The sequence below is a fragment of the Poecilia mexicana genome, unplaced genomic scaffold, assembly GCF_051168715.1.
Source record: "Poecilia mexicana isolate PSO_F unplaced genomic scaffold, ASM5116871v1 scaffold_13, whole genome shotgun sequence".
NCBI lineage: Eukaryota > Metazoa > Chordata > Actinopteri > Cyprinodontiformes > Poeciliidae > Poecilia > Poecilia mexicana.
The window spans coordinates 8735033-8760440 of record NW_028263382.1 but is presented as its reverse complement, the minus strand read 5'-3'; the positions used below and the strand labels follow the sequence as shown (position 1 = coordinate 8760440).

General features: G+C 37.1%; 3 protein-coding genes across 4 annotated transcripts; 2 read left to right on the top strand and 1 right to left on the bottom strand.

Moving 5' to 3' along the window:
• Positions 1–676: 676 nt before the first annotated feature.
• napab (N-ethylmaleimide-sensitive factor attachment protein, alpha b) lies at positions 677–9024 on the top strand. 2 transcript variants are annotated; one of them, XM_014985647.2, is made up of 11 exons: positions 679–903; positions 3543–3622; positions 3704–3820; positions 4997–5043; positions 5122–5199; positions 5285–5340; positions 5433–5517; positions 5596–5700; positions 5791–5859; positions 6814–6864; positions 7259–9024. In XM_014985647.2, the coding sequence occupies exons 1-11, from the start codon at positions 806–808 to the stop codon at positions 7358–7360; spliced, it is 888 nt and encodes a 295-aa protein (XP_014841133.1). In that variant the 5' UTR covers positions 679–805; the 3' UTR covers positions 7361–9024. The 2 variants fall into 2 exon arrangements, with proteins under 2 accessions (XP_014841132.1, XP_014841133.1); XM_014985646.2 differs by having other exon boundaries at positions 677–903; positions 3543–3820.
• An 82-nt stretch (positions 9025–9106) lies between these two features.
• On the top strand, positions 9107–12205 carry b3gnt2l (UDP-GlcNAc:betaGal beta-1,3-N-acetylglucosaminyltransferase 2, like). Its single transcript, XM_014985645.2, has 2 exons — positions 9107–9211; positions 10622–12205. Exon 2 carries the CDS (start codon positions 10727–10729, stop codon positions 11924–11926), a length of 1200 nt encoding a protein of 399 aa, XP_014841131.2. The 5' UTR covers positions 9107–9211; positions 10622–10726; the 3' UTR covers positions 11927–12205.
• A 1557-nt stretch (positions 12206–13762) lies between these two features.
• On the bottom strand, positions 13763–24109 carry bckdha (branched chain keto acid dehydrogenase E1 subunit alpha). The gene is made up of 8 exons (XM_014985648.2): positions 23840–24109; positions 20992–21165; positions 20832–20918; positions 20654–20762; positions 19527–19688; positions 18104–18310; positions 17251–17392; positions 13763–15183 (listed from the first exon to the last, which is right to left on the bottom strand). The coding sequence occupies exons 1-8, from the start codon at positions 23951–23953 to the stop codon at positions 14841–14843; spliced, it is 1338 nt and encodes a 445-aa protein (XP_014841134.2). The 5' UTR covers positions 23954–24109; the 3' UTR covers positions 13763–14840.
• Positions 24110–25408: the final 1299 nt, after the last annotated feature.

Here is a 25408-nt window from a genome sequence, read left to right as displayed (position 1 = left end):
TGTCATCCAGGACATGTTTCTGTGGAATATCATCACTGCTGCCCAGAAAATTAGCTACTGACAGTCATGACAAAACTATACAGCAACAGTCTTCAGTCAGAGGTCTCTTCTGATTAGGTGCATAACTGACTGCTACTGGATTTCCACTTTGAATATACTTTGGATGACTGACAGCATTTAATTTCTCTTTGGAGTTAATAAAGTATTTTAGAATTGAATTGACCTTAAAAAGCTAGAGCAACTAAATGCTTGAATCGTTATACTGTGATTCTTACTCATGTAAATATTGTTTTTGTTTTATTTTTTATGGAAAACGTTTGACTTGTTGCTTAGCATTTTAAAAAACATTTTCTTTTTTGCCACACATTATTTCAAATGCACTACTGACTCTGTACTGATTAATTAAAAACATAGAACTCAACTTTTTCAACTCAGGTGTGACGTGATTTATAGCTCCGAGTTCCGAGATTCATTGAACCCAGCACTAAAACGCACATAGCTTTCCTTTTTGGGTATAAATCTGAATGAATTGATGAAATAATTATTTTTTTTCTTTTATGACAGAATAAAAAGTTTTGAGGGAGCGAGAACTCTAAAATATGAAATTTACGAGAAAATAAAGGTTGTGTCCGCGTTTTCCGAAGAGTACCTGAACGCACCAGCACCAGTTCCCTTCTCCCCTGTCACGTGACAGAGGACCGCCTGTGGTTGGTGATGTGACACTGCCGCTAGCACTCGTTAGCTAAGTTTGTTGACTTTCGCAATTACTCGCGGCTCCTGACCGTTGAGGGAAAAGCCAGCAAAAATGGACAACAGCGGGAAAGAAAAAGAAGCCGCGGCCTTAATGGCGGAGGCGGAGAAGAAGTTAAAGTCATCCCAGTCGTTTTTCGGCTCGTTGTTTGGGTGAGTGTGTGACTGTTAGCCAGTGTGAGGGCCAACTATGCGGAAGGTGGTTAGCTGAGCAGTTAGCAGCACATCTGATGGCAAAACAATCAACATCGCTGCAGCCGACGGTGATAAACGGTGGTGCTTAACGCTCCAGGTTATCAACGAGTGTTAAAATGTTTCTGTAGACCGCGACTGGACACGTCTGGACACATCAATGCGTAATATGTTGCTTTTCACGGCTAAAATGGCGGCATACGTCGTGACAACTCCATTGTTAACACAAATCGATTCGGTAGCAGGCTATTATTTGTTTATATGTGACCTAAATGACACATTTAAGTATAAAGTTTGATATGTGCGGACACTTTCTGTAATGTCGCTGCTATAGCGCCTCCTATTGGCGAAGTCAATCTGTACAAGTCACATGTCAGTCACGTTTGTTTATAGTAGCAACTAGGAAACATATTGCACTGAATGTACTGTAACTAAAAAATTACAATAAGCTCCAAAAGGCCCCTAAATATTCAGTAAATCTACATGACTTGTTAACTGGAGAAAACAAGTCATAATCTTTTAAGCAACAAGGTGATTCCTTAAGAATTATCTTCTGATGTGATGTATTGAGATTGTTTTAATTGTGTCCATAAAAATTGAAGGAACTGAAAGGAAAATACACTAAAAATGAAAACCTGATGGTGTTCTTTAAGTATGAAGCACGGCACACCATGCACATAAGCTCACCGATTCCCCTGACAGGCGTCAGGAAGCAGGAGTACCTGGAAAAAAACAAACAGATTCATAGAGAGAATTTACAAACCCCACACAGGAAGACCAAGCCAGGATTAGTAAGCTGGAGCTCCTTAATGTGCTGCAAAAAACAACCAGGTCATCATCCTGCCTTTCTGTTGAACTAAGACTTGTTTTAAGACAGATTGTTTGCACATTACTGGTGCTAATTAGTCTGTCACAATAAGATGAACATTTTTGAAGCACAATTATTGTTTACAGGAACATTGTAATATATTTTGTTTATGGTTTTGGTTGTTTTATTTTGTATTATTTAAAATATCCTCCAGTTCGAGTGTTAAGAGTTCTGTACAAAATTAACTTTTATTGGTCTTTAACAGAGTGAACTTGTATTAATATGCTATTATTACTATGTTACTTGAAAATGGCCTCAAAACAACAAAATTATTGTTTATTACAATAATTTCTTGGACAAAGCAAAATTGGTTATTATGTCACAGAACCAGCGATGGCAGAGTAACCAAAAACTTCACTCAAATTAGAGTAGCACTACTTCAACTTGCTTTTACTCAAGTAAAAGTAAAAAGTATTCGTCCGAGAAATTACTCAAGAGTAAAAAAGTATTTGGTAAAGAGTTTACTCAGGAACTGAGTAACTGATCAAAATATAAATCCTTTAATGTTAAAAAAAAAAATGACTAAAATATAAAGTTAAGTGAAATGTTTGGTATTTTAAGGACAGAATTAAAATAATTCATATAGGTAACAAAAAATAACAAACCCAAATCAGTTTCTTTCAGTATAAAACTGATTAAACTTTAACACAAACTGCAGGTGTGTGTCTGGGGAATTTTTGGGTAAAACATGTTTGTTTTTCACTCAGTGGGTAGAAAACTCAAAACTTTTACTCAACAGTAAAAATACTTCAGAATAAAATTACTCAAGCGAAAGTAAAAAGTACAGAGTAGTAAAAGTACTCCTAAAAGTTTTTTTTTCTACAAAAAGTTACTCAAGTAAACGTAATTGAGTAAATGTAACTAGTTACTTCACAGAACTAAAAATGCTGGTTTGCTCTCATCTAATTTCTTTCTCTTTCAACAGAGAACAACAATCTCATCCAGCCGTTTAAACCTAATAGAGATGAAAACTTTAGTTTTGTCTATATCAGCGTTTCTCAAACCTTTTCAGGCCGAGGACCTGAAAATCTTACCCCATTTAACAAACACTCACGGACCACCTAACTAGAAATTACCCCCACAATAACACATCAACATATACAACCTGAAATAAAACATTGGCCTCTTAACTCATTGTTTTTGTTCCTCCTCATGTGAAAGGTGACGCTGTTTTGTTTATGTGACTTGGGCGTTTTGAGTTATTTGCAGATGTGGCGTCTAATCTTTACAATGATAGAAAACACATGGAAATAAAAAAATTCTTTACCACAAATGTTGTGTGCATTAATACAATTTTAGGACCATTTGTAATTTAGAAACATAAAAAAAGAGATATGAGTCGCTTTGGCAAAAACAAACATTTTCTTTCAGACAGTAGGAAGTCCAACATAAGTAATTTGATTTTAGGGGTTAAGATGCAGGTAGTGAGCGCGGGGCGCAGCGCTGTTTGCCGCCTCATCATCGCATCCAGCAGCATGCTATGGAATAATGTTCCAAGACAAAAGTTCTGCAACTCAACCTGTGAAACTTTCCACCAGTATCTTCAGCTCCAGATAGTTAGCCACTTATCCATTATTATTTTTAAACGCAATCCTTTGCTAAGCTAACTGCAGCGTTGCAGCAAAATAACGGTTGATTACATGCAGTAGACCAGTAGAGGGCGCCCACAGACCACCAGTTTGAGGAAGGCTGGTCTAGATCATTATGTTTTATAAAAGTGTGTGTTTTCCAGCGGTTCCTCTAAGTTGGAAGAGGCCTGTGACATGTATGTGAGAGCAGCCAACATGTACAAGATGGCGAAGAACTGGTGTGGTAAGAAGGCCGACCTCGCCTCCACCTTGTTCTCGTCTGTATTTATCATCACTGTTTTAACACCAAACCTTCTGCTCTCAGCTGCAGGAAATGCTTTCTCCAAAGCTGCTCATCTTCACCTGCAGATGCAGAGCAAACACGATGCAGCCACCAACCTGATAGACGCTGGAAACGCCTTCAAAAAAGCAGATCCACAAGGTCAGTCTGGCTCCTGTGTCTTTGGTTCTGCTGCATTCTGTGTGAAAATGGCTCAGAATATTGTGTTTAATTGTTATTTGTCATACAGAGCAGCATTTATTGATCTTAATTAGCTGATTTGTTCAAAGCTTTGTGATGTTCATGGATTTAAGGTGACTGAGTTTGGTTGTTTTTCAAGACTGACCCCTAGTGGAGGCTCAGTGGGGGGTCTGACCATCTGGTTTTTAAGGCCTTCAGCTTTATTTATCCAGGAACTACAAAAAGAATAAAAATAATAGGTCTTTTTTATTATTTATTTAATCTTCCTTTAGATACATAGCCTTAAATCTAGTGTAAGACTAAATATCTGTACAAAATATAAGCAAAACATAAATTCATCAATATTTTCCATTTGTATGACTGATATTGTTTTTCCTCGTGTTTCTTTTCTACCAAAGACTCGATGACAAAAAGATTCAGTCTCTGTCTTAGTCTTATCTACGATACGACGTATCAGAGCCACTGTAGATAGAAAAAATTAAAAATGAGGAGTAAATTTCCATTAAAAAAATTCCCCAAATTTCTAGAAAAACTTGGAAATTTTATAGAAAAATGCTTGGAAATTTTATAGAAAAATACTTGGAAATTTTATAGAAAAATACTTGGACATTTCTGAGTTTAAAAAGTTGTAAAATTTTTGACTTTTGAAACTCTTGAGATTTTCAAGTTTTTTCTCAAAAATTGCTGAGATTTGTCTCAAACTTTATATTTTTTGTAGTAAATTTTTGACTTTTCAAACTCAGAAATTCTCAGCTCAATCTCAAAATTTTTGGCTATTTTCCTTTCTACAGTGGCCTTAATACACTGTTACACATTTAGCCCTTTTGTCAGGAACTGTTTTATTTACAAAGACCTCAGCATCTGTTTGATTTGTTGTTTTTTATTTAATATATTGTCCAGTTCCAGAGTTAAATTGTTTATTAACAGTTTATTGATCTGTGACAGTTTGTACTTGCATTATTATGCCATTATTACCATTATATTACTTGAAAATTATCTCAAAGTGACAACATTATTGTTTATCGCGGTAACTTCTGGGATTATTTATCGTCCAGCAGATTTAGTTTTCATGACAGGCGTGTAAATGTCTGGACTTGTTTGGGTTTCTGCTCTCGACTCAATGTTTCCTCTCTACAGAGGCTATCAACTGCTTAAACCGAGCCATCGAGATTTACACAGATATGGTGAGTTTGTGTTTTCCTTTTATTAAGTTTGGGTTCAAGCTGATTTTTGTGAAAATCGTTGTTTTCGTCCGATTTCAGGGTCGTTTCACCATCGCAGCGAAGCATCACATATCCATCGCAGAGATTTACGAGACAGAGTTGGTGGACATCGACAAGGTTAAAGAAAAATTAAACCATTCATTTTAATTTAATTCTGTTTACTTTTTAAAAAAATAACCTTTGTTTACATTTTTACTTACAGGCCATTGCTCATTTTGAACAAGCAGCAGATTATTATAAAGGTGAAGAATCCACCAGGTGAATATTTTAGATAATATCTAAACACTTTTCTGCGCTTTACTTCAAATAATTAAATATGTAGGTTTGTTAAACGGGTTTTCTTTTTTCAGTTCTGCAAACAAGTGCCTTCTTAAAGTTGCGACCTATGCAGCCCAGCTGGAGCAGTACCAGAAAGCAATAGAAATCTACGAACAGGTGAGATGTTAAACATTTAGCGTCTGACGTCTTGCTGAGCAAAGAATCTGTAAAATAAGCGTAAGCTCTTGACTTCAGGTTGGAACTCACGCGATGGACAGTACGCTCCTGAAATACAGTGCCAAGGATCACTTCTTCAAGGCGGCGCTGTGTCACTTCTGTGTAGACATGCTAAACGCAAAGGTGAGCATAATTTACGTTAAATTTCCTAGCTGTGAAGCTAGCGTAGTGTTAGCTTCTTCTTTAAGGCTGTTTTCTTTGCTGTCCGCTCAGCTTGCCATGCAGAAGTATGAAGAAATGTTTCCAGCGTTTTCAGACTCCAGAGAGTGCAAGCTGTTGAAGGTAGGCCGACTGAAAAATGACTAAATGTCAAAGTGGCAAACGTTTTCCCAGGAAGCAATTCTGCGTTAAATCTAAGGGTGTTTTCACACCTGATAGTCTGGTAGACTGAGTTCGATTGGAGAACAAAATTGCAACATTGGTTACATTTTCAGCTGCTGTAGTTCAGTTTCACACTGACTGAATCAAACAAACCAAATTCTTAAAAAAAAAAAAAAAAAACATGTTCCCCCCCTCACCTGTGGGGGCGCTGCACCAAGACCCACTGAAGGAAACGACACAAAAACATCTGAAGAAGGCACTGAGCGCAACTTTCTTCATCACAAAATGTAAACAAAAGTGAAGAAGCATCAGATTTTAGCAGTTGTAGGATTTTACTTTCGTCTTTAGTGAAAGACCACGAGTCATTTCTCCTGCTAGCACTAGATTAGCTCGTTTGTTGTACTTACCCAGAATGCCCTGAGCTGTAGTCCACTTCCTGCTTTTGGAGCGATCTCTGGTCCATGTGGTGTTCACATAAGCATTCAAATCACACCAGAGTTCACTTTAATCAAACCAAGAACTAGGTTTATAGGAGGAAACCACTGGATAAGAATTTTGACGTTCTTATCCAGGGTGTTTAATCTGACTGAAATATTACATATTTATCCAATCAAAAGCTCACAGATTTAATTAAATGTTGGAGGCCTACTCTTCTGTTTACTTGAAGTAACACATTTGATGCGTTCTTTGAGGTGTTTATTGTATTTTGCTCCTTTTTTTGTCTTTTTAAACAACTTTTACATCTAAAAATCAGTAACTTTACTGGGAAGCCTTAAACTATCTTGTTATATTTGTTTTATTTACATTTGGATGGTTGGATTATCCGCTGGTATAAATCTATACATGGTTGAATAATGAAATGCACTTTTTTACGGCTCTATTGTCTGCCATTTAATGTGTTTTTATTCCCAACAGAAACTTCTAGATGCGTATGAAGAACAGAACGTGGACGGCTACACTGACGCGGTGAGTGGACAGACCCAGGCTTGTTGCTTAAATTGACTAAATGTAAATATGCTAATCACAGGTCTTACATTTTGTTGTTAAGGGACTATTCAAACTTGTAGGGATTCTTTTTTTTTTCTTGCGTTACTTTTCTGTCAGGCAGAAGTTTTAGTCGTCTTTATTGGGTTCTGTGACTTCAGGCGGTCGAGGCTACCGCTAACTAGCTGCTAATGGCTAGTTAGCCAATTAAAACATTGGTTTTAAACAGAAAAAAGCAGAAGTGTTTGGGATTTTACTTCCTTATATCTGCCAGATTTACAGTTTTCTCCAAACAAAAACCTTCAGCGATGATTCTCTCGTTCAGCCACATCAAATGGTTGTTTTTTGTTTAATTGCATGTTGGGATTATTTCCAGGTGAAGGAATATGACACCATTTCCCGTCTGGACCAGTGGCTCACCACCATGCTGCTACGCATCAAGAAGGCCATCCAGGACGACGAGAGCGACCTCCGCTGACCTCACCAGCCGCCTGACATCCTTCGATTCCCGCTGCATTCATCGTTTTATGTACTCTATTTTCTGCCGTCTGCATTATGTCTTTGTTGCCTTTTATTCCACTCTGAACAAGTCTTTATATCATGCGTGTGAACACTATCTCCCTGGCTGCACTCGGCACCCGGTATTAGTTTTACGTTTGGCGTTTGGCCACAATATTCATGATTGGGATGCAATACTACCAGCAGACTTGTGTGGTGAAGATTAAAACTTTATTTCCGCTGTCGTGTGATGAGTGAGAGAGCGCGGATCACGGTGTGATTGAAATGTCCAGAATAAACTAAACGAACTGAAATGCGATTTCTGCCTGCAGCGGTAACATTTGGAGTTTTATTTTTCTCTTTAGGGGTCAGATCAGGGCATTTCTAATTAAAAAGCGAGTCCGAGTTGTAACCCTCCTCTGCCTTAAGCTGCTCTCAGGATGTGCACAGCAGGATGCTTCCAAAGGGCTGGGCGATAATTTTATAAATTAATCACATTTGTTCTTGTTTTTGAAAAAAAGAATTTGCACAGTTTTTTTTGTTTGTTTTTTCCTTTTCCATCAATTCTCACTTTGATGTTTAGAGCGATGCACCAAGAACCGCCGTCTTGTTTTACAGCTTCTCTTTATTTGGACATTGAATTCAGGTCAAAATATAACGGTCAGGTTGAGAGTAAAGCCGAAAAACAAAGTAATTTTTGAGAACTCGGAAGCTAAAAACAAAAAACTATCTACCCAAGAGCTTTTCTTGTGTAATTTTAAGACATTTTTCTGGTAAAATTGCATTTTTATTCGGCTAGTATTATGACTACATTATTGTAATTAAACAAAACGTCTCAGTCTGGCCCTAATCCTGCATTGACTGAAGTAAAAAATATTTTCTGTCTTTTTTTTTTTTTTTTTTTTTTTAAAGAAAGTGATTTAAAAAATTATTAAAATAGAATCTGGTATGAAAAAAATCTGACTATCCTCATAATTAAATATCTGCATGACAATATTCTTGTAATTTAAAAATCTTGCAGCTTCCCCCCTAATATTGAACTTAAAGAAGGGATGACTGAAATAAGTCACTTTTTGAAAATATTTTCTGTCATTTGTAATTTCTGTTTTTAAGGGGAAAAAAACGGATCTGGTATTAAAAAAAAAACCTAAGTAAATATATTCTCATAATTAATTTAAAATTCTTGCAGTTTTCCCTTAATTTTATGTTGTACAATTTAAAGAGATGACTGAAATAAAAGCAAAATATTTTGTCATTTGTAATTTCTTTATAAAATAAAGCAATTAAAATCACATTTTATTTGGAAACTTTATCGCCCAGCCCTTATAAGTGGTGACTATGTGTATTTATTCCCATTTAAAGTCTTTTTATTCCTGAAAACATTCAACGACCCTTGACCTTTGTGATCATTTGCATGGCTTGGAATGAAAGGGAGTTTATTGGTTTAGCAGAATGGTTTGTACTTTTGTAACCAGGCTGATTAAAATGTGTTTTACGGCCTGATGGAGATGCAATACATAAAAAAAAAAAAAAGCTTTATGGATCGGGACACTGTGCTCACGTCTCCTCCTGATGACCCTGTGAAACGTTTGGTCTTAAGCGTTGTTTGTGACGTCTTGTTGAATAAACCTGAGTGGACCTGCAGCCTGTCTGGGCGTGGTTTACTCCCCGTGTGCGACCTGCGCTGCCTCATCAGGCTTCATTTTATTATCCACCACTCTGTGATGTGGATGAACTGGAAATACAAGCTGGGAAAAACTAACTGGAAAAATATTTCCTACTCAAAGAGTGGAGAATATTTCAACCTGCTCCCGTTTTCTTCATTTCCCCTGTGAGTAGCTTTACTTCCTGCTTTTTGTGCTGAAATGTAAAAGTTCTGCATCAGACTAAATATCTTCCTAGAATAAACTAATTGCAAAAACACAAAATCTTTCCAAATAGTTTTTGTTTGGATTGTAGTGTGAATATATTAGTACACTTGAAATAAGACAAAACTAACGTAAAAGTAACTTACCAGCGAAATACAGGTGCTTATTTTTGATGAAAATATACTTGTTCCATTGGCAGATTATTTCATGCATAACTTTCATCAATATTAAAAAATTATTGACTTAAAACGTGCTCCTATATCTTGCAGAAAAGCTACATGTTAGTTTTGTCTTATTTCAAGTGTAATAAACATATTTGTGCCAGAAACTAAAACTATTTTTTGTGTTTTTACATTTTCCTGCCATAATAAGCCAGATCTGTGTTTCTGCAGCAGGCAGGTGCTTCGGGATTTCCTCCTGCTGTTACTCAGTTTTCAGCAGGTTTATCCTCTAATTCAGGATAAATCAAAGTCGTGTCCAAAGTCGTTCCTCGAGGGCTGGCAACCTGCATGTTTTAGTTCTCTCCCTAGTGGTAGTAATAATCTCCTCAGCAAGTCAGTGTTCTCCTTAGGCCTTCTAGTGAGCCATCATTTGATGCAGGTGTGTAAAACCAGGGAGAGAACTAAAACATGCAGGATGCCGGCCCTCAGGACCCACTTTAGACACCCCTTCTCTAATTGAACACCTGAGAACAGGTTGTGCATCCCCCACAGAGCTCGTTTACCACCATAAACAACCAGCAGCTAAAGCAGATTCAACTCATTAAACTGAAAAAAGATGTTTACGGTTAAAACTCAGAAAAATCTACATTTTTAAACTTTTAATTTCTGTTACCTGTTCAGTTTGGTGTCATTCAGAATCTTGACATTTTAGTTAAAATATAATTTTTTTATTGCTCTTATGTAATATTTATATTTAGACGGTTCTCATTATTGTATGTTATCAATAATTAACAGTATGAAATGAAATGAAGGACAAAAAGAACTGGAAGTTTCTCACAATAGTCTAATTTTTCTTAGATGCATATTCAGCGAACCTGAAAATGTCAACCAACTAAACCATAGAAGGATTTTATATACACATTTTAATTCAGTCTGGATTAGAGAAAATATAAAATATATGTCTAATTTATGCAACAAATTCTTGTATTTACAATTGATTTCAGTCATTTTTTTGTACAATCATCCCCCTTCAGAAAAGTAGGCCTGCATTTTACAGATGAAAATCAAGTTTTTGAGCAGATAGTTAATATGAAAATAGCCTTTGGTCAATAGGCGTTCAATGGAAATAAGTGGTGATGTGTAGCTAATACTTTTTAAGAATCTCTTAAGATTTCGGCTCCTGGTTTGACGCATCATTTTTCTGTTCTGCAGGAATATTTGGAGTGTAATCTCTGAAGAGATCCAACATGTCCGCTGAAAGATGATCCATCTCTAGAAAAACTCCTCACGCTGCTTTGTGTGCCTTGTTCTGACCTTATGAGGTTTAATCAAAGACTCTTTGCCATGGTCCTCTCCGTTTCACTTCTGATCCTCTTCTACTTGACCGTAAGTCTAGAGAAGATCAATACCACCAGAGTAGCAAACTTCTCAAAGCAGGTGAACGTCACATCATCCCCTTTGAGCCCTCACATCCCAGTGGCTTCTGAAGACTTGAGGAAGATCATCCCTCAAGACGTTGCATACTGGAACCGCCTGTTCTACTCGGCAGTGACGAACATTGAGGAAGACGACAACCCTTCCAGGAGAGAGTACCCCTGGTCCACCTGCAAGGAGGAGAACCAGGAGGTTCTGAGAATAAATGTTCATGACTTTGATTCCTACCCTCCACTGTTTCAGACTTACCTGAAGGGCATGAACTGCAGATCTCCGCCGATCCTAATCAACCAGCCCATGAAGTGCAACAATCACACCTTCCTGCTTTTTGCTATCAAGTCGTCCCCAGCAAACTTCGAGAGGAGACAGGCAGTGCGGGAGACGTGGGGTCGAGACGGGGTGTACAAGAACGGACGGAGGGTGCGCTCGGTGTTCTTCCTCGGCAACTACCAGCCCGATGACCCAAACCTCGGCGCACTGCTGTCGTTTGAAGCCAAACACTTTGGAGACATTCTGCAGTGGGACTTCCATGAGTCCCTCCTGAACTTGAGCCTCAAAATGGACATGTTTCTCCAGTGGACAGTGAAACACTGTCCACTGGTGTCCTTCGTCTTCAGTGGGGACGATGATGTTTTTGTCAACACTGACGGACTGATCCGATACCTGGAGTCTTTAGATGCCTCTCAGGCATCTCAGCTGTATGTTGGACACGTCTTGAAATCAGCAAGTCCAGTCAGGGACCAAAAAAGCAAATATTACATTCCTCTGACCTTCTACAGCGGGCCCTACCCTGCGTACACAGGTGGAGGAGGGTTTGTCATCTCCGGAGAGTTGATGCAGTCCCTTTCTTTTGTTTCAAAGCTGTTTCCTCTGTTCCCCATAGACGATGTTTACATGGGTTTGTGCATGAAGGCACTAGGAATCACCCCCAAGTGGCATGAAGGATTTCAGACCTTTGACATCAAGAAACAAGACCGCGGAAATGTTTGTGCCCACAAGCAGAATCTCCTCGTACACCAGCGATCGCCAAGGGAGATCGAGGTGATGTGGAAGAACATCCACAACCCCCTGTTGACTTGTTGAACTGATGGGTCACTTGCATTAGTTTCTTTTCTTACAATCTTGCAACAGATGGGTTTGGGGGAATGTTTTCCAGTGACGGTTTTAACTGGGTGAGATTCATGACTGGCACGCCACCAGAGTTGGATGTACAAATCCAACATCCAATATTGTAATGCTTGTATTTCAATTGTGATCTTAACTAATTTAATATTTCAGTCATGCTTTGATTAATTACAGTTCAACAACCTTTAATTACAGTTCAACAACATTATGGCAAGAAAAATAAAACATTTAATATGAGTTTTTAAAATGTTGTCTTCTTTCATTTTAAAAATCAGGCAGCTTCAATGGGGATGATCATCAAGAAGAGGAGTAGCCTTGAATGGTTCTATTCCAAGTTCTGACTGCATTTTTCTTCTTCTTTCTGGCAGTTGGCAAACAACAAAATTGGTGCATTACTGCCACTGACTGGTCTGAAGTGTGGACCAGAATGTCACTTAAGAATTAAATTTTGTTATACTACTGTTTAAGATAATAAAACATTACCAGATAAATTTTACTTTTTGAGTTATCTCTAAATAAATTAACTAAATCTCTTTTAACTTTAATTCTATTTAAATTTTGGGTCAATTGTTGTCTTTCTTCCTCATAATTTTGATGACTTGGAAGAAGAGCACAATTTCACCCTTTGGACTCAACAGCGCCCTCCATCAGTGAGGCACGGTACTTTCACCTCAACTTGCACATTTTCATTTTCGGCCAGTCAGAAAGACTGTCATTCACATTTATTAAATATATTAGAAGTTGTGTTGAACGTCAACATGGTTAATTAAAATTATTAGCAACATTCACCGTTTGCAACTAATGTCAATCATTTAAAGCGACATGATGGACGTCAGAAGTGAGGATCGGGAGTAATGAACAAAGCAATTGAAATGGTTTTCCCAAGTTGTTTTTGTCAGTTTATTCATGGCTTCTACTCATTCGAGACGAGCTAATTTGTCTGTGAACATAACACACCTGGTTGGGGCTCATAGACGGCGGTATTTACAAAAACTTGAAGTAGCTAGCTTAGAAACCGACCAGGACCTCCTACCTCAAATTGCCGCCTTTGCCTGAATTCACACCACATGATTTTTATCACTGTGTCATAAACGGGGTTTCCCCTTAAGCCGAGCAGCATTAAAAACTAACAAAAGACGAGATGCTAACAGTTTTTTCCATACATGCTAGGCTACATGACCTAATTTTCCACCAATCTTCTCCATAATGAGATATTTGATATCTTATAAAGCATATGAACGTTAGTCTTCTTACCTTGTAAAAAGTGTTCGCTGCAAATCAGGGTTTACACCGAGGGATGCAGGTCATGCTATCCATCGCCAACATATCTTTCCTTATTAAAAGTTACACAATAAAATAAGTTTAGTTTTCACCCTTGTCTTGCAGCACCCTATGACCATTTTTACTGCGAAATAAACTTAATAAAAGCTATATTAGGCTAGCACATGTGCGTTTTTTTACAAGTTTAACAAGAGCGCATTGGTTGTTTTCTGTGGTTGTTTTGACGTCCGTCATGGCGGAGCGGGCCGAGTTTCGAAGAGTGACGTCACGTGCAAAGTGTCAATATAGAGACCACAATGGGCATGCGCCAACTGCCTGCTTCATGCTTATGTAAAACAGCGCCACCATAGGCAAAGCACAGCACTACACTGGCTCACCCTGGACTTACAAACAAATAGGCAAATTTATATAAATTCAAGTAGATAAAGATGAACAAATGGATATAGAATTACATCTCATCAACCCTTTCCTTTAATATCATATTGATTTTTAAATTAATACTTGAAGACAACCAATGTTCTACAGTTTATTTTAACAGATCTACAGCTCTGGGAAAAATGACATTGTGTAACAGCATCTCAACAAACACTAACGGATAACCCCAATGACACACTAGAAACCTGCTTATCAGCTGTTGAAAGGGAAAGATACATTGACAAATAGAGGTCAAATCTCCATAATATGTCCTGCTTTCCTATTTAATTAATCTATTTAATCTGGATTCAAAAGAAAAAGTAGGGCTGAGCGATATGGATTCAAAACAAAATTTCAATTTTTTTCATGCTACATGTGATTTTAATCTATTCTCTCATTCTTTCTTTTCTAAAAAAAAAAAAAAGAAATTACAAATGTCAGAAAATATTTTTGAAATTAGCTTTTGGTTCAACTATCTCTTCTGTGAGTTGTATGACTGAGTATCTAAAGCCAGGCTACACAAATTTTATTTAATTACAAGAATATATTTATATTAACAGCAAAATAAAGATGCAATTTTACATGAAGAACATTTTAAAATTAAAAGAAGAAACGTTGTTTTAACTGCAAGAGTTAACTAACTTCACAAGATGCTCAACATTCCCCATTTTAAACTTATTTTTTGTGTTGGAGTTCTCATAAAATTACTTCTTCATTTTTCTAATCTTACAACTTAATTCTGGCAATATTATGTCCTTATTCTCACATTTTGCTGTATTAAATTCTAGTAATTCTTGTAATTAAAAAAAAGAAAATGGTAGCCAGGCCCTGACATTTCGTTGTAGAGCTGACATGAATTCAAATTGAAGTTGTACAACAAGATGGCCGCCCAGGGCGCAATGACATCACACTGAACTACAGAAATGCAACATGTGCATTGGTGGAAGAAAAAATTAAATCTTCTAAAACAAAAAAAATAAGATTTATCACCCAGCCCTAAAAGAAACTATTTCATTTATGTAAAATGTGGCTTTTTTCTACCATAAGGCACCAAAAACCATTAGAAATAATTTGTTTTGAAAGCATATGTGCAGAATGTGCAATGACACATCAAAACACGAACACGGCATGTGGTGTGCAGCTACTTCCAGTCCTCACACACTACTGCATGTGGCGGTTATTTCTCGTACAGGTCGAGGGGGTAGTGCTCTTTGTACTGCTGGATGTGCCTGAACAGGGACTCCCTCTGCTTGGCCAGCCTGGGGACCATCTCCTGGTAGACGTCGGTGAACAGCAGCTCTGGGTTGGGCTTCAGGCGCCTCTCCGCCCTCTCAAACGCCTCCATCACAGTCTTGCGTGACTGTTTCCTCCAGCTGCGCTCGTCGTCCTCACTCCACCAGCCGCGCGCCGTCATGTAGTGCCTCAGTCGGGAGATGGGGTGGTCCTGCTTGTCCCAGTAATTCACCTCGTCCACTGAGCGGTAGGCCGAGCTGTCGTCACTGGTGCTGTGGTGCCCGATTCTGAGGAAGGACCAGAAATATCCATCAGGCTTTTCATATTTAAAAACATTTGAGAGGGAAAGTAGTTCCTTTAAATAAACAACTTGAGAGGGGATTTTAACAAGAATTTGGTATTCAAATCCAACTGGACTGTGAGCCTTTCTTAGCCTTTAAATATAGAATTTGAATAAACTAACTCTTGGGCTAACCCCAAGCAAAAAGGTTGTATTCAAATTTAATATAAATATAGATGCGCCCTCCAGCAAAGAGCTGGAGGGCAAAAAGCTGTTAGCCGACAATGGCTACCATTGGTTCTAGCTGTCAAGTTGTTAACATAACGCACTAAATGTTAAATGTACGCCTGATATATAAAATAAAAAGGGACGCAGTGCTTTGCTGCTAATTGTTAATACTACAGCAACTAGATACCAAGGTCAGGAAAAAGTTAAGAAAAAAATATAGCGAGGGTAGGTCACTCATGCTAGCTTAACTATGACAAATGTAAAATGTAGATATGCTGCAGAATTCGGTGTGTTTCAGTTCAGTAAAAAAAAAGGCAACCAACACAACAGCTTTCTAACAGATCATCAATAGAGCAATTTAAAAGTTTAAATTAGCTAATAAACCACAGCTGTGTTAGCTTAGCTAATAGCAGCGGTAGCTAATCTACCACAGCGATCACTTATTAATAATCGCAAAATAAACATCAAGCTATAAAACATAAAACTGTAACGGACTGAACGATCTGTTCTTTGTGTGGGAAATGTTGGCATGTTTTGTGATGTTGAATCCTGTTACACTAGTGGAGCTGTTGTCAGTCAGTCGTTATGGCAAAGAGATGGTGTGTAGCGTAGCCGACACAGAGAGAGAGATACGTTTACCCAGAATGCCATGCACTGTAGTCAACTTCCTGCTCTTGGAGCAGTACTCCGGCCCAATTTTGGTTCATATATGCTTTTGAACTGCACCAGGGTTCACTTCAACCAAACAAAGACTGAGGATTTTTGGCGGACCGTAGCTCGCTTTTTTGGTTCACATCCGAGTTTGATTGTGCATTCACACCTCCACAAACGAACCAGACTTTCTAGGCAAACAACCTAGTGGTAGATTAATGTGGAATAAACAGGATTGGTGTGAGTGCCCCCTAAGATATGTCTCTACTTCAAGCTTCTGGTATGGTTATTGGTACGTGTTCAATTTGCATCAATAGTCATTTGTGGTATACATGCACCATGTTGGATTTGTGGTGATTTAAGGAGAATTCAGAAATCAGTCAGACCCCAGCTGAACAACACAGGCAATATGGTCCAAAACTACTGGAGACAAAATCTTAAAAGGTTGCTGTTGAATTAAATTGCTTTTATTTCACTTTTTTTTTTTTCATAAGACCAGATTTATATTTAGACCTGTTTAACTTGTGTTAAAACATAATAATCCTTTATTAGCCTTTATTAGCAGTTCAGTTAAATGGAAGAACAGATTAGCAATAACAACTGCTAAGTGTTATCTGATCTAATGTCTTACAATAAAGAAAAGCAACTTTTAAATTTTTTTCAAATCTGCTGGTAAATTACACTGTTTGGGCCAGAATTAGTGCAATGAAAATATTGCCATATTGTGAGGGATTATATTTTTATGAGAAAGAAGCTTAGAGACATTTTACTCCATTCACACTGCGGAGGCTTTGTCGGCTTAATATAAAAAGCTTTGGTAGTAATTCGATTCCGGTCTCAGTGGGAACACCTGAAACATTTGAGAGTGAAAGTATTTCCTTCAAACAACTTGTGGAGATTTCTCCTTCACAAGAATTTGTTAATCAAATCCAACAGCATTGTATGCTTCTGGTTGTCAGGAACACATTTAGATGTAAAATGACCTTTGGACAGGTGAAATCCCAACTTCATTAAACAGGTTAAATATGGGTTTTACTGACAATATACTGACAACATTGTGTTTGACGAAATAACTACTGTGACTTTAATTTGCTGCACACATATTTTTTTAAATTCTTCCCCTCTTTCACTACTTGACTGTTGATGGGTTTGGAAATGAGGATGGAGTGTGTGGAAAAAAGATCAAACTGCGAACCTGTAAGTCATCGCCTCGATAAGGAAAGGCTGGTTTTCAGCCACAGCCCTGCGACGCGCTTCCTTCGTGGCGTTGTAGACGGCGAACACGTCGTTGCCATCAACACGGATGGACAGCATGCCATAACCAGGCCCTCGAGCAGCTGGACAGAATTAAAAGAAGAAATGATACAGGGCTGAAACGATTAATCAAATTAATCATGATTAGTAATCGTTAACTGGTTATAGAGACTAAAAAAAGGTCTTTTGCTGAAAGAACACCACATTCAGAGCAAAAAGAAGGCTTAAATAAATGTTCATAAATGATTAATTGTCAGAATAAGCAATAGATTAATCAATGACCAGAGGTATTCAGAGTACGCAAGTAGGAGTAGCACTACTTCAACATATTTTTACTCAAGTAAAAGTAAAAAGTAGCCGTCCAAGAAATTACTCAATAGTAAAAAAGTATCTGGTAAAATGTCTACTAAAATATCAATCATTTAATATTTAAAAATTAAATAATCAGACGGTCCAAAATATAAAGTTATGTGCAAATTTTTATATTTTAAGGATCAAAATGAAAATAATTCATATAAGCAAAGCAAAAATAAAATCAGGCAAAAATAATTTTCCAAATCAGGCTCTTTCAAAATAAAACTGCAGATCTGTGTCTGGTGAATCTTTGGTTAAAATATGTTTTTAATTCAGTGGTTAGAAAATTCAGGAATTTTACTCAAGAGCAGAGATACTTCATAATAAAATTACTCAAAGCACATTTTTCCACAAAGTTACTCAAGTAAATATAACTAGTTACTACCCAACTTTGTTTATTCCGTAACTGATAACCTATTTGCATCTTTAAATCGTCTCACCGATGCCGTCGCCTCTGTACTGCTCGTTGGTCGGGGTGGAGATCGCGTAGCCGTTGTTGCGACAGAAGAAGATCAGCGGACACTCGAGGGTCGCTGAGAAGTTGAAGCCGGCGTGTGCGTCCCCTTCGCTGGCCGCTCCCTCCCCGAAGTAACAGATCACCGCGCGGTTCATGTTCTCCCTCTTCAGCGCGTACGCAGCTCCCACCGCTGAGGAAAACATCAACATTCAGCATCAACATTCACATATCAGAGGTTAAATCAGGGTTCGTACACTTTTCCCATAGTAAAATTTTAGCACTTTTTAAGCACTTAAAGGGGAGTTTTCAAACTTTCCCAGCACCACATATTATATGGTATCATTTATTACTGTGATTAATGTTTTGTGATATTAATCTACATCATAAAACAGAGACAACCTGATATAAAACAAAATGTTACGTTTTTAAATGCATCTCATACATCCTAAAAGCCTAACTGATCCAAGAACAAAATGTTAATTTGACATAAAAATTTCAGTAACATATAAAATATGAGCCAACATATATTTCAGTTACACAGATCAATAAGTAATTGGGAATAATACATATTTATTACATTGAAACAACCCAAAAACGTGTTGACGTAAATTAAATGCTCAAATTAAATGCTGAAAACTCAAAATACAAAGACGGCTGCAAGAAAAATCTAAAGAAAATAAAGTTGTCACAAGATTTTCTGCCATTCAGCAAATAGAAATAATTTTGGTAATTATTAATGGCCTAAAGAAATAAAAGTTTAATCTTATTTAACTTTAAGCAGTGATGAAAAAAAAAGTTTTTTTATTAGGTGTATGAAAACATCAAGTTTCAACTATATGTGATGTTTTCAAAATTTAGGCTTTTAATCCAACGTGAGATTGAACTTTATTACAAAACTGTGTAGTTTGAATATCAAACACTTTTAAGGACTTTATACAGAATTCAAGCACTTTCCAAACATTTTGTTAAGGTAAATAACCTTCCTGCTCAAATTAAACACCTAAACATAAATACAGTATCTTCACAAACTTTTGAAATCACAGAAAGTTACAATAAAAAATATCTAAAAACTGTTAGTGTTTGCAGTATTTAACAAATAGAAATAACTTTAGGAATTTTAAATGACCTCAAACAAGAAAAGTTTAATCTGATTAAACTTCAGAAAGTGAGAAAAAAAAGTTTCTTTTATAAGGTGTGTGCAATAATGTTTTCCAAATTTAGGCTTTTAATGAAACATTAGCTTCCACTTTATTACCAGACTGTGCAGTTTGAATATCAAACATTTTCAAGGACCTTTTTCCATAAATCAAGCACTTTCCATGTCTTGAAAACCCCCGACTGAAATCCAAGCATTTTGAAGGACTTCAGGCGAACCGTGTTAGTTAAAAGCGGCTGAGCGGCCTCACCCTGAGGAATCTGCGTGGCCAGAGGAGACGAGATGGTGACGAAGTGCAGATCTTTGCAGCCGTAGTGGACGGGCATCTGGCGGCCCTTCCCGAGGTCGTCGGCGTTGGCGTAGCACTGAGCCATGAACAGATCCAGGGGGAAACCGCGGTACATCAGCACTCCTGAGGAGCCACAGGGGAATATTTATATACGAGAACCACAAACAGTAATGGTCATCATACGGCTAATGGAACCGAAATACAGAATCAAGGTGCTGGATAACTCAACTGGAAGGAAAATCCTTGGCATATATTTACATTTATTTGAGCTGCAGGACTGGATGGAAATTTTTAATCGAGTTAATAGCAGAGTCTGTAATTTATGACATTTTAATCAAAAACTATATATCTAAAAAACATTTTTTTTGCTAAATCATTTTATGAGTTCAGAAACAAAGATATTTATTGTTTTTTAATCTGATTTTAGGTTATTTAACCATCAGATTGGTGCAAAAATGCTTTTATATCCATTCAGCTTTCCGGTGTTTCAGGAACTCTGATCATTCGTGGAACTGAAATAAGACAAAACTTAAAAGTAACTTTTCAGCAAACTAGACGATTTTTTTTTTCAATAATTCCTTAATACTGATGAAAAAGTACTAACGTCACAGGCAAATTATTTCACTTATAGTCTTGTAAAATTTTAAATAATTTGCCAGTGGATTTTTTACTTTTTTATAAATCAAGCTTCAACAATTATTGACTTAAAACAAGCTCCTGTATCTTGCTGTAATGTTCTTGTACGTTAATTTTGTTTTATTTCAAGTGCAATAAGACATTTGCATTAGAAAATAGACCAAAAATACTTGACAAAATTTATTTTGCAGTGTATATGCAAATAAGCAAAATGTAGAACATTCCTGCTATAAAACCTGTTAAATTTCATTCCATTTTTATTTTCTGTTGATCTACCACAAAAAAGAAAATCAATAAAATACACTGGAATTAGTGAAAAACCCCTAGGGGTGTAAATACTGTTGAAGCAACGCATGACATGCAAAACCATCCTGAGGCAATACTTTGAATAGAAACAATGACATTTACAGGGCTAAAGGTCGTAAAGTATAATAGGAACAGCTTTTTCGTACCAGCTTCTCTGTATTGACCAAAAACCAAATCATTAGACTCGAGAGCTGCAGCACTGCCGATGTGCGTCCCCTCCTCTCCGTAGTTGGTCATGTAGAAGGAGATTCGGCCCTGAAAACAATCACATTTTACATCAAATTCCACCTGTTCTCCGGTTAAACCTCGAAGTAAAAGCTAGACCTGTCTCTGAGACTCGTAGAGAATCCGGTCCATCGTGTTCAGCAGCGTCATCTTCTGGTAGAAGTTTAGAACCGTCTCTTTGGAGAGCTGAACGGGAAACAAACAGCAGAGCTCCTAATGTGAACTTTAACAACGACACATACAGGTAGAGTGGATTTACCTGGGGGTCCTCAGAGGGGTTGATTATCTTGCCCTGCCTGTCCATCACCCGGTACACTGGAATCCCAGCAATAACATTGGGCTGAATGAATTCAAGATGGTCCACGAACTCTGCTGAGGCGCCGGGAAACTGGGGCTTTTCCAGAGACGAGTCAAAGGGCTGCTGCTGCACGGCCTGGAGGAGGAAAAGTTTTACTCTCGAAAAGCCTCCAGTATGTGAGTAACTACAGATCTGACTGGATTACTTTGTAATTCTTGATATAAAACAGTTGAACTAGGGATGCAAGAGATCCATTAATGAGTTAATCTAAAGTTGACTAATCTCGTGGTCAATTAATGATAAATTGATAAGCAGCCTTTCTTGTATTTCCATAACAGGAAGAGCTTTTTTTTTCAGAATATTCTGAATTAAAAATATATATTTTAAATTTTAACATTATTTTGTATCAGCTGTTGGAAAAACAGACTGAATAAACAGAATTTTTTTGGTTTTCTAACATTATTAAACTTAGAAAATAGAACAAAACTGAAACCTCTTAGATTGTTGAACAGAAAAATAAAAGATGAAAAGAATAAATATCATAAGCACTTCTTTTCCAATGTATATAGAGATATTTATAGGGAAGTGCCGTCTGAGGTTGCTCTTGAAGGAATTAACACTTGGCTTTGTGTTATCACATCTTCAACTTCATAGCAAATCAGTCATTTTTGAATAAAAAGCTGACATTGCTCTATTAAAGTGACAAATTAAGCTTGTCTAGTGGGTCTATTTCAAGACAGACCGCATAAAGTCCATTTTCCATCCCAAACCGCACTTTGTTTGGACCGTTGCCTTTTCCCGTTCTTAGATATCTCCGCCATCTTTTTTTTCTGTTTCAACCTGTCCATCAACGGCTCCGTGTATGGATGACAAGCGACGCCCTCTACTGGAAGGCGGTCGAACTACAACACTAAAATAAGATCCAAGTGGACGTTATTAGTTAATCTATTGGAATTAATATAGATTTAATAAGCAACTGATTGTCAATAAATAGTAACTCGATTAATTGTTTTCATGTTAACAAAAAAGGAAAGAGAAACTACATTGATATTTGTCTATTTAAAAGCCAAAGACTTGGTGCAACACAAAGGGAGTGTCTGACTAACGGACCGTGAAGTCTACATTTGCATTTTCTACAATCGTAGCAAACGGAGACACAGCGTCCTCCAGCTTGGTGTCCTCAAGACAAAACAAGTGGTGAGATTTTAACTTCTACTGTCTGGTTAAAAACAAAAAACAAACAACAAAAAAAACTAGATATTTCAGGTTCTCGCTTGAATAAAAGTCTTAACATTTATCAGTCTGTTTTAAAGCATGTTAAAGCATTTAGTCATGTAAAGTTTCCATAGACTCATTAAACCAACTCTGAGAGCATCATGTTCACCTCTAGGTGGTACCACAGGTTAACTAAAACAACATTTAGATTAAGTTGTTTCTTTCCCAAATCTAAAGACTAAATCCTTCTCTTATTTGCCCACCTCATGCAGATTTATCCACGGATAGCTGAACTTATCTAATATGGACACTAAACAAAATACAATAAACTGTAATGTATCAGCTCAATCTGACACTTCAGTTAATAATACTTGGTCCACAAGTGTAAAATAACTTAGATTTCTACATATTAATGCGGTGGCATTATGTATTTTCCAGGAACACAGTGCCATTTTAGAGTACAATCAAGTAACTGTTACCTTTAAGTGGCCTAGAAAATTGTGGACAAGACAGTATTTGACACATTCTACAGGAAAGATAAACCACAAAAAGTTAGGGGTATTTAAGCTGACTGTTCAGAGTGTTTTTCTCAAGTATATTCAAGGAAAGTTGAGTAGAAGAAAAAAGTGCGGTGGAAAAAGCCTGAGCTACACTTATTACAGTCCTTGCATTAAGCCACTCCTGAAGCAGAGACATCAGAAAGGTCTGTCATGCAACAAGTACTAAATTTGTGGTTCTGAGTTTTGGTTATCAGAGCCCACAATCCAGCACATTTAACAAGTCTCCATACTGCCACACACCTGACTTAAATGACTTAAATATTCATACTGGTATGACTTTACTATTGCAGTTACTTATTTACTGGTACACTGATTATATTATTTAATGCTCAGATAGATAATTTTTTAAATTAACCAACTCAGTTGCACATTCCTTTGGAACAAAGCATATATGCTGAAATTTTGCCCATACAGTACAGTACCTTTATTCTTTATTTATACACTTCATTTGTTTACTGCTTAATATGTCCTTCAACATTTACAATAATGCTCATTTGTACCCGTATGTGGCCTGCCATGTAGGTGTTCTAAAATAGCTGGTACCCTGGTTAGTTTGAGTCCTCACACCCCTTTGTTTGACCAATAGGAAGGAAGCTAGCCAAAACTTTAACCGGCCGGCTAGCTAGCTACATAGCTGGCTTTAGGATCCGAACGAATGACAATAACTCACAAAAATCTAATTTAAAATCCAAGTCGTATTACTGCATTACGGTATTAAGTTTTTTGTTGTTTTATTTGTCGCCTGCATTGTCGAGACAAAAAAAGTTGCCTTAGTCTCAGAGATGCTAACATAAGTACCTTGTTTACAAACTATCGCGAGAATTAAATGATGCATATAACACGTTCGTGCAGATTTTAGCACCTAGGAAGCCAAATGAAATGCTCGCCATGACCCTCTGAAGCGACTTCAATGCGCAACCACTGCACCTAGTTAGGCCAAAACGGGGCATCCTCTAGAGATCTTTGTAGGCTACATATAACTAAACCCATCTTAAATATGTATTTTAGTTTGAATTGAAGCGGTTTAAACTCACAGTAACTCTGAAGGACCGACGCTGCAGCAGCCTCGGCGACTTCAGTGCAGCCGTTTGCCGAACAGCATGACGGCATAACCCAGATATTCTGCTCATACTGCTAACAGCCGCCATCTGAATTCTTCAGCCGCTTGGTTGAACTCCCAGAAACAGTATTTGCTAAACGGTTACAGTAATGAGTTTGACTTCAACAGGATAAAGTGAAAAACTCTCAGACCTCCACTGCTCCCATTCACTCTTTTTCTTTCGGTATGTACGGTTGGATGACGCCATACTGCCCCCTTTAGGCTAGATAGTGACATTAATCTGGTGCATCTCAAAAAGCAGAATACGATTAGTTTTTCAGTAATTCAGTTAAGAAGTCCAAATCTACAGCGATGTATTAGGCTCATTGTAGATTAAAAAAGAGGACTAAATTTGTGGAAAATAAAGTCATTAATTTTGAGACTGGTCTTTGAACATTTCTGAGCTCCAAAAGTAAAATAAAATAAAATATTTTGAGCTTTGATCTCTGAAATTTTCTAGAAACATCTTTTTTAAACAGAATTTCTGAGATTAATCTCAAAATTTCTCAAGTGTTTTGCTAGCAAATTATCCACTTTTCATAAAATGATTTTTGTTTTAGAAATCATAATTTCTGAAATTAAACCTAACAATTTCTGAGTTTATTTTAGCCAATGTACATTTTTTTAAACTCAGATATTTCTCCTTTATTTAGCTCATTTAGCCTTTATTTCTCCTTTTTTTTCTTTGTAGAAATATTCATAAAAGGAAAATAAAACAATTTCAAGTTTTTTCTAGAAAATTTCTCTCCATTTGTGTTTTATTTTTTATTTATTTTTTTTTGTGGCCTTTTTCTTATTGGGTTTCAGATTACGTCGCATCGACGTCACCCAATGCTGATGGAAGGCAAGAAGTGTTGTTACCAATAGCATTATTATAGACTAATTACTTAAAATAGTACAACTCACTACTCACCCGCAGAAACAGCCATGTAATGCTTCTTTTGATCCTAAATGGTTGACCCTACCTGAAACAAAATAATTTTATGCTCCAGGCTTTTGAAACCTTTCATCTGGGTCGTCATATAATATGAAGTCTGCAGCTCCAGATAGTGAGTTATGTGGATCTCCTCGACACCAGGTAAATCCTCAAAATTATAAGTCTTTTTTACTGATACAATACGGATCATATCCTAAATATACATGTATTTTCTCGAGGTACCTCGTCTGTTCCAGCCCATTATGGTACTCGCTGTGATCCATTTTGCTGTTTTTAACCGGAGAAATCGGGGCCACCATCTGAATTTAAAGCGTCATCCAGGTCACGTGTCTGAAACGCAGCAATATATACCTATATATAGTGCAATTTATTGCCATTTTATTTATAAAAGTGCTGTATTTAAGTATTTCGATGATTATAGCTCCAGTTTCTCCTTAAAATTTGATTTAAAAAAAATAAAACATCGGTTGGAGAGCTTCTTTTTCATAAATTATTTAATGCAAAGAGTATCTAAAGATTTTCCATGTTTTAGAAGTGAAATCTGATAATTTTACACTATAAACACAT

Excerpts from the sequence above, each read along its gene's own strand:
- napab (XM_014985646.2), top strand. The coding sequence starts at position 806 with ATGGACAACAGCGGGAAAGAAAAAGAAGCCGCGGCCTTAATGGCGGAG. Across the intron at positions 5,044-5,121 it reads TCGAGATTTACACAGATATG|GGTCGTTTCACCATCGCAGC; the intron begins GTGAGTTTGTGT and ends GTCCGATTTCAG. Across the intron at positions 5,860-6,813 it reads GAGAGTGCAAGCTGTTGAAG|AAACTTCTAGATGCGTATGA; the intron begins GTAGGCCGACTG and ends TATTCCCAACAG.
- b3gnt2l (XM_014985645.2), top strand. The coding sequence starts at position 10,727 with ATGAGGTTTAATCAAAGACTCTTTGCCATGGTCCTCTCCGTTTCACTT.
- bckdha (XM_014985648.2), bottom strand. The coding sequence starts at position 23,953 with ATGGCGGCTGTTAGCAGTATGAGCAGAATATCTGGGTTATGCCGTCAT. Across the intron at positions 21,166-23,839 it reads GTCGGTCCTTCAGAGTTACT|GCCGTGCAGCAGCAGCCCTT; the intron begins GTGAGTTTAAAC and ends TTCCTCCTCCAG. Across the intron at positions 15,184-17,250 it reads ATCGAGGCGATGACTTACAG|AATCGGGCACCACAGCACCA; the intron begins GTTCGCAGTTTG and ends GTCCTTCCTCAG.